This window comes from Macrotis lagotis, chromosome 1 (assembly GCF_037893015.1).
Source record: "Macrotis lagotis isolate mMagLag1 chromosome 1, bilby.v1.9.chrom.fasta, whole genome shotgun sequence".
NCBI classification, from domain to species: Eukaryota; Metazoa; Chordata; class Mammalia; order Peramelemorphia; family Peramelidae; genus Macrotis; species Macrotis lagotis.
Genome location: NC_133658.1, coordinates 347592914 through 347606971, shown reverse-complemented (window position 1 = coordinate 347606971; position 14058 = coordinate 347592914). Strand labels below are relative to the sequence as shown.

The 14058-nt window shown below is 37.6% G+C and overlaps 1 protein-coding gene across 2 annotated transcripts; it reads left to right on the top strand.

Annotated features, from left to right (window-relative positions):
- Positions 1-462: 462 nt before the first annotated feature.
- On the top strand, positions 463-11722 carry MANBAL (mannosidase beta like). 2 transcript variants are annotated; one of them, XM_074211940.1, is made up of 3 exons: positions 463-552; positions 4259-4458; positions 10415-11722. In XM_074211940.1, the coding sequence occupies exons 2-3, from the start codon at positions 4309-4311 to the stop codon at positions 10520-10522; spliced, it is 258 nt and encodes an 85-aa protein (XP_074068041.1). In that variant the 5' UTR covers positions 463-552; positions 4259-4308; the 3' UTR covers positions 10523-11722. The 2 variants fall into 2 exon arrangements, with proteins under 2 accessions (XP_074068041.1, XP_074068042.1); XM_074211941.1 differs by having other exon boundaries at positions 470-508.
- Positions 11723-14058: the final 2336 nt, after the last annotated feature.

Below are 14058 nucleotides of genomic sequence, written 5' to 3'. Positions count from 1 at the left end.
GGAGTACCTGGGTTCAAATCCGGTCTCAGACATTTAATAATTCCCTAGCTGTGCGGCCTTGGGCAAGCCACTTAACTCCATTTGCCTTGCAAAAAACAAAAAAAAAAGGCAAAAAAAAGATTTAGATTTTTAAAGTTGAGGAAACTGAGGTATGTAGCAGTCACATGAATTGCCCACACAAGAAGCGGTATTTCCTCCACCTTCTTCAACTTCATAAAAACAAATAAAAATAAACATGGGAAATTCTCGCTTTCATAGTCTGCCGCGTCTCCGTGTTGGGCCTTAGTTTCCCGGCCTGTAAAACGAAGCTGCCTCTGGCTCCTCTCCCAGATGTAAACAAAAGCCCAAAGGCCCGGGCCCTCTCCACCGGCAGCCTAGCGACGCTCCCGGGCTCCGAAGACCCGGTTGCTAAGGGTTACGTAACTTCCGGTGCGTGCCCCGGAGGGAGGCGGAGCCGCGCCTCACTTCCGGAGGGAGGTTCGGCCGTGGCATCCGGGGCTCTGGGGCGGTGAGTGATCGGCCTGCCTTGGGGCTGCAAGCCGGAGCTGCGGGGTGAGCGAGCCCGGGGGTCCCCGGGAAGCCGGGGGGCGGGGGGGTGCCGAGGCCGGCGCGGGAGGCGCCTGGGCGGGGCTCGGTTGGCGGGAGAAGACGAGCCTGGGCCCGAAACCCGACACGCCCCCTCCCCCCCAGGGCCCCCCGCCCGGGTTCGGTGCCTTTGGGGCTCTTGGATAGTTTCTTGGCCCCGGGGGTCTTTCTTCTAGTGAATGAGGAGGCGGTGTGAAGGTTCCTGCCAGGTCCTGAATCCTGGCATCTCAAGCCCCTTGTGGCATCGGTGGAGTGTGCCGTGTCCTGAGGACCACATCGGATATTAGAGTTGGCAGGGAGCCGGAGGCGGGAGAAAGAGGCCCGGCGAGGGGAGGCAGCGGGGAAGAGAAGGGACTAGGGTTATTAAAACTAACAGCCGGTAGCATGTATTGGTAAGGGGCTTTACATTTTGCAAAACACGTTACAGTTGTTATTATTCCCATTTACAGATGAGGAAATTGAGGCAGAGAAAGGTTAAGGGACTTAATTGTCCAGGATCCTGCAGCTAGTCTGACTCTGGATTTAAGCTCAGGTCTTTCTGACCACAGGTCCAGAGCTGTATCTGCTGTGTCACCAAGCTACCTGACATGTTCATGAGGCTAGTGAGTGGAAGAACAGTCTTGAACTCCATTTTCCTGATTCCATGAGTTTTTTCCTTTATGCTACACTGCTTCTTGCTTTGTGTCTTCAATTTCTATGTCCTAAGGCCCATTTTGAGTACTAACATGCCAGGAATTTCTGTTCATTTGACAAACCCAAGGTCTGGCAGCCAACTTTTTTTTTTTTTTTAGGTTTTTGCAAGGCAATGGGGTTAAGAGGCTTTCCCAAGGCCACACAGCTAGGCAATTATTAAGTGTCTGAGGCTGGATTTGAACTCAGGTAGTCCTGACTCCAGGACCGGCGCTCTATCCACTGTGCCACCTAGCCGCCCCCAACTTCTGTTTTTTAAATTTAATTTAATTTTTTCCAATTATAGACATAGCTTTCCACATTCATCTTTTTTGTAAGCTTTTGAGTTCCATATTTTCCTACCCCTCCTCCTTTCTCCTCTTCCCATGTCAGCAATCTGATACAGATTGTACATGTACAGTAGTGTTTAACATATCTCCATATTAGTCAGATTGTGAAAGAAGAATCAGAAATAAAGGGGGGGGGGAAGCATGAGAGAAAGAAAAAACATAGAAGAAATTTTAAGAAGTGCGCAGGATTGTCCTTGATCACTAAACTGTTAAGAGGAGCTGAATCCAGCATGGTTGTTTCTCTCACAGTACTGTTGTTAAAGTGTACAATGTTCTCCTAATTCTAGCAGCCAACTTCTAAAGAAGATCTACTGAGAATGTTCAGAAAAATGTGCCATTGACTCTAAAAGAAGAGACATTTTGATTTTCTTGGATTAATTAACTTGATCTTTGAGTAGTCATCAATGAAATTTGGTTGTCTAAGCCAATAATCTGTAAAATCATGAACTATAAAACTGTTTTCCAAACACAACTTTCTATCCTTTTAATTTTTTTACTTTTCCTTACACTAAATTGATTTCTCTGTATAAACCATGCTGATAGATTGATAGTCTGTCAAGAAGGAAAGAAAAAAAAATGAGGCAGAATGGATTCAACTAGATTGATAAAGTTTGTCCTTTTCATATTTTCAAAGCATTTTCTCAAAATAACCCTTAGGTGGGTCAGGAATTTATTGTTACCTTCATTTTATAAATGAAGGAACAGAAGTAGTTCAAGTGAGTCGCCCAAGATTATGCAGTTTAGTAAGAGGGAGATTGGGTCTAGAATATGACAGGTCATTTAGCTTCATTGCATGTTCCCTGAGCCAGTGAGGGCATTGTCTCTCAAAGGAGGATTATTTCCAAAGTCGACCATGTGGTGGGAAAGATTTGAAGGTTCAATACCCTGGAGTTCAAAATAAGTCGTGTGACATTGTAGATGAGGAAGTTAATATAGTCTTAAACTGCATTGAGTATTGTGTCCTGTCATTAAATATTTATTCTGAAGAAGAGAAGACTTCAGGGGGGCATGATAACTGTTTTCATGTGTTTGAATTGTCATGTAGCAGAGGAATAGATTCATTCTGCTTGACTCCACAAGACAGAATTACATTCAGTGGGTGGAAGCTACAAAAAAGTTGTTAACAAATAGAACTATCCAAAAAATGAAATGAACTACTTGTGGAAACTAAAGTTCTTCAAGTGAAGATGGAGTGGCCATTTATTGAGAGTATAATTTATCATGGTGGTTTATTGGGATAGGGAATAAAACACTGGCCTTGGACATAGAAAGACCCAAGTTCAGACTCCTCAAACACTAGTAGTGTGATTATGGGCAAGTCACTTAATTTGTCTACCTCACTTTCTTCATCTATAAAATGGAGATAATAATAGCACCTACTTCCTAAGGTAGTTGTGAGGATCAAATGAGTTAACCTATATTAAATAAAAACCTTGTAGCACCTTACCTAAATGCCTTACTATTGTCTTAAAGGAAATTTATCTTCATACTTAAGTTGAACTAGATGACTGCTGAACCCCTTTCAGCTGTGGGATTTTGTGATCTCTTCACTGACTCCTCTCAGTCCCATAAAGTGAGACTGTCTTAAGACATATTCTTCCACACCTACGGTTTTAGTTATCATGTGAATTGTCATGCTATTCCTGGAGAGTATGGTGCTAAAGGAATGAGTATCAAGTTTGGAGTTAGAAGAAACTGTTGAAATTTGAATTCTGATTACCTTTTTGTTTGTGTCCTTGGACAATTCATTGAATTAGACTCATTTATGTCATCCAAAAATGGGGATAATGATATTTTCAGTGTACCTCACAGGGTTGATATGAATAAAGTGCTTAAATAAATTGTGATAATTATTAGCTCCTCTGTAGATGATTCCCAAGCTATATTAGGTATCCCAAAAGTTTTAAAGTTCAAAGTTTTAAGCTTTGATAGTTTAAATAACTTAAAACTACAATAAGACTTAGAACACTCTCTATTTTCAGCTCCAGTCCTTCCAGGGTTCCAGATGTTCATTTCCAACTTTCTCATGGACATCTATCTCTGCTGAAATATCTTGGCAATTCCTCAAACTCTAAAAATGTGTCTAAGCTGAATCTAATTATCTTGTCCTCCAGAACTAATTCCTTCGTTTGACTTTCTTACTCTTGTCAATGGTACCATTTTCACATAGTTATGTACATTTGAAACCTTGGTACTATCTTTAAAACTGATTGTATGTAGGGTAATTCTACTTTTGTATTATCTATTACCATGTGATCCTGCTTTAATAACTGAAACATCCATGATTATTTAGTTTGGTTACTCCATCAAATAGTATTTCACATTTCTGTAAGTGTCTTATTCCTCTTGCCTAGGTTGTTAAGTTTTATAAGGGCAGGACTGCATTATATCTTCTCCCCCCCCCCCCCCAAACTATCCTTTGCATAAAATAAGCACCTAATAAACAATTATTGAGTGAATGAATGTTGTTAAAATGTCTTAAAAATAAAATCAATTTTGTCACCTTCCAGTTACACAACAATGTGTTGTGATTTTCCTGTTGTGAGGCATTCACAGATGTGTTCATTTATTACCTAAATGCCTTGGGAGATGATAGTACTTTATTTCTCTTAGCAGAAAATGACATTGTTGAAACTTGTTTTGCTTTAATTTAGAATTTAACTACTTGAGTGCCATAAAAGGAAGACCAAGAAGTGCTTTTGGCATGGCTGCTGAGCTGAACTTCTCTCCTCCTGAGGTCCCGGAACCCACTTTCTTAGAGAATCTTCTTCGTTATGGATTGTTTTTGGGGGCCATCTTTCAGCTTATCTGTGTCTTGGCCATAATCTTCCCCATTTCAAAGTCTCATGAAGGGGTAAGTAATTTTTTTTTGGAGAGGGAGGGTTAACTTTTTTACAGTCAGGAGTGGTAGGCTTTACATATTTAGTCTATCTTTGAAATGCTTACTATAAAAATATCATGGATATTGACCATGAATATAAATAATTCATGAATTCCTAGTTTTAACTATGTTCATTGTTAATAAAAAGCATCTTGTAATAGAGGGAAAAGCCCTGGGTTTGAGCAGGTCCCCTCGCCACAGTGAACCTCATTATTCTCATTTGTAAAATGAAGGATAATTATTTATATGGTACCTGCCTCAGGATTATTATTAGGAAAACTGAAGAGAGTGTTGTTATAATTTTTCATTTCCCTACATATACATGTTATATTCAGGAAAAAAGTAGATCTGTGATGCTCATTCCTGGGGCTTCCCTCTTTCCCCAAATTAAGTTGTAGGTATCCATAGGACATCATATCTCATCCTGCTTTGTTCGTATCTCATAGATAGTATGTATTGTTATATGTTAAAAAATAATTTATTCAGTAAATATTTACTAAGTGTCTAATCCATGCAAGACATACTTCCATCATTTTTATTGTTCTTGTAATGGACTGAATTCTCATGAGAGCCTCAGGGAAGCAAGGTGTTTAATATTCTTGTACTATAGACAGAGAAATAGAATCAGAAGTGTTTAGATTACTAGTGAACTGTCTAGCTGTACTAAAGGAAAGTGAATTGTATAATTGTACTAAGGGAAAGAATAAGGAGGAAAAGAAAGGGTTAATTAATAACAAGCTGGAAGACATCACTTATACCTGGATATTAAGGTCCAAAAAACTTTTTTCAAGCTACAACATTTGGCTAAGTCTAATAGGAGCAAATGAAAAGTATTACTCTTGGGTTCAAAAAATCAAATTTATCAGTATAAGGTGAAGGAGGCATGACTAGATAACACTTTGTCTGCAAAAGATCTGGGGACTTTTGTGGATTTCAAGTTTAGTCTGAGTCAGCATTGTTATGTGACAGCCAAAAAAGCTTACACAATCTAAGGCTGTTTTGAGGGGAATGCCATTGTGGGAATGCTATATATATATATTGAAGAAATCAATGATATCCTGGAAAGAGAAAACCTAATTTGAAAGATGAGTTTGATTTGTTCTGCTTGGCTCTACAAGGCAGAACTAGGAGTATCAGATGGAAACTGCACAGAGGAGATTTGGGTTCTAGTTTAAGACAAAGTTCCTAATAGTTGTGTTCTCCAAAAATGATATGGGCCACCTCAGAAAATTCTAGTTTTTCTTCTCATTGGAGACCTTAGAGGGAAGGCTTGATGATCACTTTAAGTTGAAAAATAAAAGTTTTTTTCAGATGTGAGTAGTACTAAATAACCACTGAGATAAGTAGTGGATTCAGTCAGTTTGCACCAGTTTGGCAGAACCAATACCTAATTTTATGTTGAGATTGGTGAACAGGTTGTTAAAATGGCACTTGTAATCAAGGTTCTCTTTAATGTAGAAATCACAAATTTATATTCCTTACTCTTTTTTAATGTTCATCTGTGCAACAGCATTTTCAAAGTACTCGTAATATTGTTCATTCCATCCATAGGTGAAAAAAAAAATTGATGAAACTGCTTGTAATATTTATTCATTTCTTAAAATTCATTGTACCTTTGATGAAATACTACATTTTAATTCTCTCATTTTTATTGCTTCAGTAAATAAACATATAATATAAAGGGAAAAAGTGCCAAACAACCAGGGGGTGACAAGCTGTCATTTGTTTTCATTTTGTGTTATGCCCTAAATTCTCCCAAGATATTATGAATGCGTTGGTGTTTCCTGAATGGTGAAATCAATAGGAAACTGGGACACAGTGAACCAAAAGAAATATAGATTTCAAGGGTTATATTATTGCCCATTTCAGAAGCCATGGAAATAGAAGAAAAAAGAGTTAGAATAAGTAGAATGAGTTTTGGTCATACATATGTTTCAACATTGGCTGCTATAATGGTCACATGGCTGCTTTCATAATCTGGTTTTGTGTACCTCTTTTATTGTTCTTATTTGAGTATTAAATGCATGAGATATTAAACTACCTTTCAGTATATCTTTTTATATACTTAAAATGGTCATTAGGGCAGAGAACTGGTTGTTAATTTATTTGAATCCTACCACTGACTGAGATCCCTTGTAATGCTGAATTTATGGACTTCTCTGAATTTTAGAACATAAACAAGTGATTTTTATCTAGAGGCCCAAAATATCTAAACATTTTTCCTTTTGTCCAAACTGCCTATATAGTCAAAATTTTTTGTAGCACTTTGGCACCAACATACATACATACTTTCTCCTTAGTTCCGGTCTCTCTCTTTTTCAGAGTGAAAGAAAGAGCTAGTTTTATAAAACTGAAAAGCAAATAATAATTGTTACTACAATCATTCTATTAGGATATTGTTTAATTTTTTTATGGGAAGGTACTATGCATGTATGGGGAGGCAGAGTAGAGAATCGATTAATGCATCAGAACAAGACATATCTTGCCACAAAACACAAAAAATAAAGTTAAATGAAATTTTAAGTCAATTTTAATTACTAAAATAATTTTACCTTTTCATTAAGCCAAAGGCTTAGAGATTTTATTTTGCAAGAGATGAAACAAAGGAAATATTTTAGTGTGATTTTGTTTTTTAATCACACTTAAGTTATTCAGAGTACTTACAAGCTTTAAAAATTGGTACACTCATTGTAGACTTTTTTCCTCCAATCACTGATTCCCAGCATTTTTTTGTCTAGTGTACTAAAGAAACACAAAATCATAGATGTCAGTATAAATGTTCAAAGGTCCTGAATGAAGACTGAGTAAAAAGGCCATTCAAGGGAATAGTTTAGTAGAGTAGAGAGAGCAGAAGGCAGAATCTTGGAGTCAGGAGGTGGGGGAAAGAAGGAGTTATGAGGAATAAATACTAGAAATTACAACATTATAGTAAATAAGAGACTTAGGAAACTGATCAGAGCAGAGGACCGAACCATAGTTCCAGGATTCATGATAAAGCATATAGAGAAGTATTAGATGCAAAATGAAGGCTGAAACATATATATACACCCACACCCACATGACTATGTAGGAATTTATTTTGCTTGACTTCACATTTGTAATAGGTTTTGTTTTTCTTGCTTAATGGGTAAGGGAGAGGGAAGAAGGGAGTATAACATAACCCATATTACCAGTGAGTATAATAAAATGTAATAATGTCATAAAACATGGATTGTGAGGTCCACATGTGGCCCGTGAATTAGACATACCTGTCTAAAATCTATCCACATGGGACGGCTAGGTGGCGTGGTGGATAGAGTACCGGCCTTGGAGTCAGAAGTACCTGAGTTCAAATCCGACCTCAGACACTTAATAATTTCCTAGCTGTATGTCCTTGGGCAAGCCACTTAACCCCATTTGCCTTGCAAAAACCTAAAAAAATAAAATAAAATAATCTATCCACAGACCTCTTATGGATTCATGAATCCCAGATTAGGATCTTTTGAACTGATAAAATAGATTCTTAGAGCTTGCTGCTATATTTCTTCCATTGCAGGAAAAATTCACTAGGATTCATAAAAAGAATGGCTCTTTTTGGTGAAATACCTATATATAAATAGCTCCTACTCAAGCAAGTTTTTCAGGGTAAAGGACTTGCAGAAAAAGGGGGACCATTACAAAGGTTATGATAATGTTTCTGGTGCCAAAGATCTTTGGAAAATTCTAGGGGTGGGTTCCTAAACTTATTCCTTATGACTAGTGACTTTTAAAGACTCAAGCATAAACTGAGAACAAGAGAAATTTAGAAGTTGATTATATATTTAATTTAAATTGATTATTAATTGGAATTAATATACTTTGACCTCTTTTTAATCCCTAATGTATGGACATGTTTATGTGCACAAAGGAATACGTGTGTGCCCTCTGTACATTTTTGTACACATAGACTCTACATTGTTAGAGAAGCTAGGAACAAGATATTAGATTTACAAGATGATAAACAAGAAATACTTTACCATGGTCACAAAAATGGTTGCTCCTGCCTTTTAATCTGAATGGAATTCTAGACAACTCTGACTCCAGCTTTGTTGAGTCATCTCATTTTGAACATTAGAAGACAGCAGTGGTTTATATAAGGTAGCAAACTCTCTCCCCATGAAAAACAGAGCAGGTTGCTTTATTCCCATGAGAATGCTGGCACATTTCTGTGATTTTTTTTCCTGCATGAATTATAACATTTAGAGAGTAAATCAGATCTTATTTTCAAGAGACCATGCAACTACAAATTAGTTTCAGGAGGCTGCAAAGGCATAGTTTCAAGCTTCAGAAACACTAGAATCTAACTTCTCTTATAGAAGTCAACTATATATTCAGCCAGAATGCATTACAAATAATTTTTTCATGGATTTTTCTGGAAAGCAGGATAGTCTGTATGTATTGGATGGATTGGCTCCATAAATATTTTTCATTCTGAAGGTCTTTTGTTGTGGATCCTCTTTAGCAGAGTTTTAGGAACCATTTCCATATAGTAGAAAATATATAATCTGCTTCTTTTTTTCTGCCTCTCTTGGAATCAATCAGCCTGTGGCAGTAAAGGAATAGAAATCCATAACTCTGGTATAGAGAACCTGTTTAGATAGTGATTGGACATGGCTGGTGAGACAGAGTGAAGAAACTGCACAAATATAACTGGAAGAACAATAACCTAAGTATCAGGAGACTTGAATTCTAATCTTGGTCTTGCTACCTTTGTTAAATCACTTTCCCTGTAAAGATTTTAGCTTCCTTATTTTGAAAAATCAGGACTGGTCTTGGTGACTTCTAAGATCTTTTCCAGGTCTAGGATTTAGCCAAAAAGAAATATTTTTTCATTATCTATTTATCTTTAACATTTTTTTTTTACATTTTGAGTTCCAAATTATCTCCTTCCCTCCAACCCCTCCCCTACACATTGAGAAGGCAAGCAATATGATATCAATCATACACACAAAGGAATCCTTAGCCATATGGAGATTTCTGCATGTTGAGGGGTAAGAGAATGAAAGGTCAAGAGGAAAGAATAGGAGGCTATTGGGTCAACAGAACCACATGAATAAAAGCTGCACAAATTTCACATTTGTGTATTAAGAGCTTCCAACATTTTTTTAATTTAAAATTTATTTGGGGCGACTAGGTGGCACAGTGGATAGAGCACTGGCCCTGGAGTCAGGAGTACCTGAGTTCAAATCCGGCCTTAGACACTTAATAATTACCTAGCTGTGTGGCCTTAGGCAAGCCACTTAACCCCATTTGCCTTGCAAAAACTTAAGGTGGGGTTAAGTGGCTTGCCCAAGGTCACAAGCTAGTCAATTATTAAGTGCCTGAGGTCGCATTTGAACCCGGGTCAAGAGTCCTTGCTATATCCACTGTGTTACCTAGCTGCCCTAATTTCTATATTTTTATTTTTTATTTATTTTAGGTTTTTGCAAGGCAAACGGGGTTAAGTGGCTTGCCCAAGGCCACACAGCTAGGTAATTATTAAGTGTCTGAGACCGGATTTGAACCCAGGTACTATTGACTCCAGGGCCAGTGCGGCCAGTGCTTTATCCACTACACCACCTAGCTGCCCTGTTTCTGTATTTTTAAAAGAAATAATTTTTACTTTTGTCATTGTCTTGGTATCATAATTATTTCTTGGAAAATTTTCCCTTCCTTTTCCAGACTAAACAATAACAATTAAGCAAAAACACCTGATGTAGTATCAGACATTTTCTAACTATACACAAATGTACTGCACAATTTCTGGAAACTATTCTGTTTGAATTTGGACAAGTCTTTCCCTTCTTCTAATCAGCTTGAATTCTGCTTATCTTCTGCTTCAAGTTAGCCTCTCCTAGGTTGGCTTAACTATGAAAATTCCAAATTTAATTGATCAGTAAAATCCTATTTCTTTCTCTTCTCTCCATTGAAGGAAGGGGGACATTTTGAGCCAAGAAAGTTTGAGATGACCAAGAAGCCAAAGGGGGCTGCTCCTTCCCAAAGTAAAAAGTCCAAGAAGGAAACCAAGAAGAAGAGATAGAGTAGAATCTGCCGAATGTGGCATATGTGTGACCTGCTGCACTTTCTTCAGAATCAAGTACTTGTGAAGAGAGACCATTGCAGGAAAATCAAATCTTCGTAAAAACATTTATCTGGAATCATCTTCCTTACAGAATCTGAGTTGAAGGAGACCTCAGGGTTCATCCAATGAGTAATAGTGCTGCCTTTGTTTGGAGACCTCCAGTGATGGGGAACTACTACCTCCTGAGGCAATTCATTCCACTTTTGGATAATTTTTCCTTACCTTGAGCTGAAATCCACCTCTCTGAAATTTTTACACAGTCCTTTAGAGACTAGGAATTGAGGTGGCTCTAGTGGATCATGGGTGCCTTTTAAACACAGAGGACCATATAAACATGAGCATTTCATAGGCCCTAAGTGGCCAAGTCAACTCCCCAAAAGCCCTCTCTTCAAACCTTTTTTTCAGTTATGGCTCCTACAGTACAACTCCTTCATAAAGGAAAATGTGGGTTATACCTCTACAGTGATATTTAACTTTAGGAAAAATACAGCAGAATCATGAGCACATCATAAAAACAAAGGCCATATATATTGGAATACTTAGTTTAAAGATTAATATAACTGATGGGTTAAAGGTTAAAATAACTGTGCTACTTTTTAGGGTTTAATCATTTTAAATAATTTTTAATATAACATATATGTACACTACCATTCAGGATCTGTAACCTAATCTATTCAAGTCTTCCCAATTCCTTCCTTGTCTTCACTTTAAAAAAGTATTAAGGCCTTTGTCAACTATAGTCTTGGCAATTAGAGAGGCTAAGGTAGTTGAATCTGAAATGCCTGAAGGAAGATGCCTTATCCTGTGGTGAAAATGATCTTAAATTTTGCACCAAAATATTAATCATCTTTCTCCTTTTCTTAATGAAGTGTTTTTTTTTCTGTATTTCCTCCAGTTTTTTCCCTCAAGAGATGGAAAAGATTTCACTAATGTTTTCCATGTAAAAACTGGTCATAGTCTCAACCTCTATGATATATTTTAGGGTATGCATTTGATTTCCCACTACTGCCTCCCTGGCCAATTTTTAATGTGTCCCTTGAACCTTTCCCACTTCATACAAAACTTTTAACCCTGATTTAAGAAGAAAAGATTGGGATGAGCATGAGAAAAGATTAATAAACTACAGTGCATGATGAACCTTTTATGTTGTCTGCTGATGTGTAGTAATGGGAGTTGTTGGGGGAGGGGCAGGGTGGCTTCCATGATGTAGTAGAAAAAGTATTAGATATGAAGTCAAAGTACCAGAGTTTGAAACTTGGCTCTTCTCATAATACCTGTTCCTTGGGCAAGTCACTTAACTTCTGGACTCAGCTTACTTCCAACTCTAAATCCAGTGTCTCTTGAATCCTCATTCTGTAGGTAAAGGAAGAGATGATATATAGAAGAATATTAAGATAAAGTTGATACTGCAATGCAATATGCCAGTCCTAATGTCTCATGAGACTCTAGAGGCTAGAGGCAGAACTAGTAGTTTTAAATATATCAAGAAAAATAATTGGGGATAGTCTCAAGGACAGGAGACAAGCAACACACATTTATTAAGTGCTTCCTATGTTTGAGATACAGGTAGAAAGAATAAAAGACCCTCAAGGAACTTGTATTTAATGGGGGGGGGAAGGCAAAATATGAAAACTGGGAAGCAAGGAGGAAGACATACAAGAGAGAAGCAAAGAAGAGAGAAATTCATCATGGCAGGCCTGGGTGCAACACCAAAATGGAAGGAACTCACCAATGGGAGAAAGAAGCTGGTATGGCAAAGAGAAGTTCCAGATTGAAAATGCAAAAAGGGCAGTTCATAGGGATGGTTCTTAGTCATTGGAAAAAGGAAGCTTACAGAGCCATATTAGTATTAGATTTTCCAACAGATTTATGACCTTTGCATAAGTTTCTCTGGCATGAGAAAAGCATTTTTAAAACTAGCTTTGATAAGATAATGAAAGTTTAAAACCATTAAATATGTCATGTTGACTGGTTAAATTTGTTTCTGACTTCTACGATATATCTACATAGGACAGTGTACTTTTCATTTCAGCATTATGGGTACTCAGCATCTTATTGTAGATAGTTTCATGGACAAAAAAAAATTGATGGCTAATCTAGCAAACAGTCTCTGAACAGATTTAGAATGGTTCTCAGACAATCTGTCACTGGGCCTTTTGAGTCTGAGCTTATGCTATGCTGAGAGCCAGTGAGAGCTAATGATCTCCATGCCATAATGAAGCTGTTGGACTAGGACTGTTGGGGAGTGTTTTGTTTTTTGCTCTTTGCTCTGGAACTGTGATCTTGTTGTAAGAAAATTCTTTTTTGCCAATGTAGGTTGGCAGCTTTTCAGCAATGAAGAATCTTAAGCTTCCCTTAACCTTCCAAAACCAGTTCTCTTATTTACCTCTACAGGATGCCTCTCTTTTTGGACATAGGTTGAGTAAAACTTAAATAATCTTTGTGTAGGACTTTGTACTTGCCATCAGGGGAGAAAATATCCTATTCTCAAATCAGCTTATGATCTAATTAGGAACAATCTCCATTTTAAGGAGAATGTCCAGAATTTCCATGTTTTCATTCTTCCCCAGGCTCCATTCCCTACTCTAGACTTAACTGTGCTAAAGAAGTATGTTGGTAAATATTTTGGCAATTGCCTCTCTGAGGGGAAAATGTACACAAGACACACCATTTAATCTGCAATATTAATATTTTCGCCATCACTTTCTTAAATCTAGACAACCAACAAAATAAGAAATCAAGCCCTAATTTGTAGTACAAATTAGCCCCAATTTGTAGCATTTGCTGATTTCCAAGATGTAAAGGCTTACAGAGAAAATTTAGCAATCTATTTTCAAGAATAAGTCATTTTGATCTGATTTTAACACATCCCTGACATTATCCTTGGACTTATTACACTGGAAGTACATTCTGCCCCAGCAGCCCCTTCCTTTGGTTCCTTCTAGAACTTAAATTTGAAAGAAAATACCTCGGTGTGCGAAGTCTTGATTCCTCTTTATGCTCTACTCTTGCTTAAACTATTCATTAGAATATTAATATTTGGTGACTTCAGTTTTACCAAAAAATACAAATATATTGGAAGGAATCATAAAAGGTCTCTTGTTGAATATGACCCCCGAGCTAATGATGATAATGATGTTTGTCCTTCATTCTTGAAGACCATGACATCAGGGATATGATGCCATGACAAGCAGGTGAATTCAATTTGAGTGAGGGATGCTGTACTAAGTCACCAACCTCACTTCCTCCTCCATAACTGTCTGAGTTCAGTGGCCAAATATGAATCACAGGATGACTTGAGATGGTCCTGGATGCAAGATAATCAAGATTAAATGACTTGCCCAAGATCACACAACTAGTAAGTATCAGGTATCTGAGGCTAGATTTGAACTCCTGGCTCCACTGCACCACATAGCTGCCCACTGACCCCTGGCTAAGCCTTGAATGGAAGTGTGGAGGGAATAAACCTTTATTCAGTACCTGCTGTATGCCAA

Coding starts and splice junctions, on each gene's coding strand:
- MANBAL (XM_074211940.1), top strand. CDS start 4,309: ATGGCTGCTGAGCTGAACTTCTCTCCTCCTGAGGTCCCGGAACCCACT. Junction 4,459..10,414: donor TTTCAAAGTCTCATGAAGGG/GTAAGTAATTTT, acceptor TCTCCATTGAAG/GAAGGGGGACATTTTGAGCC.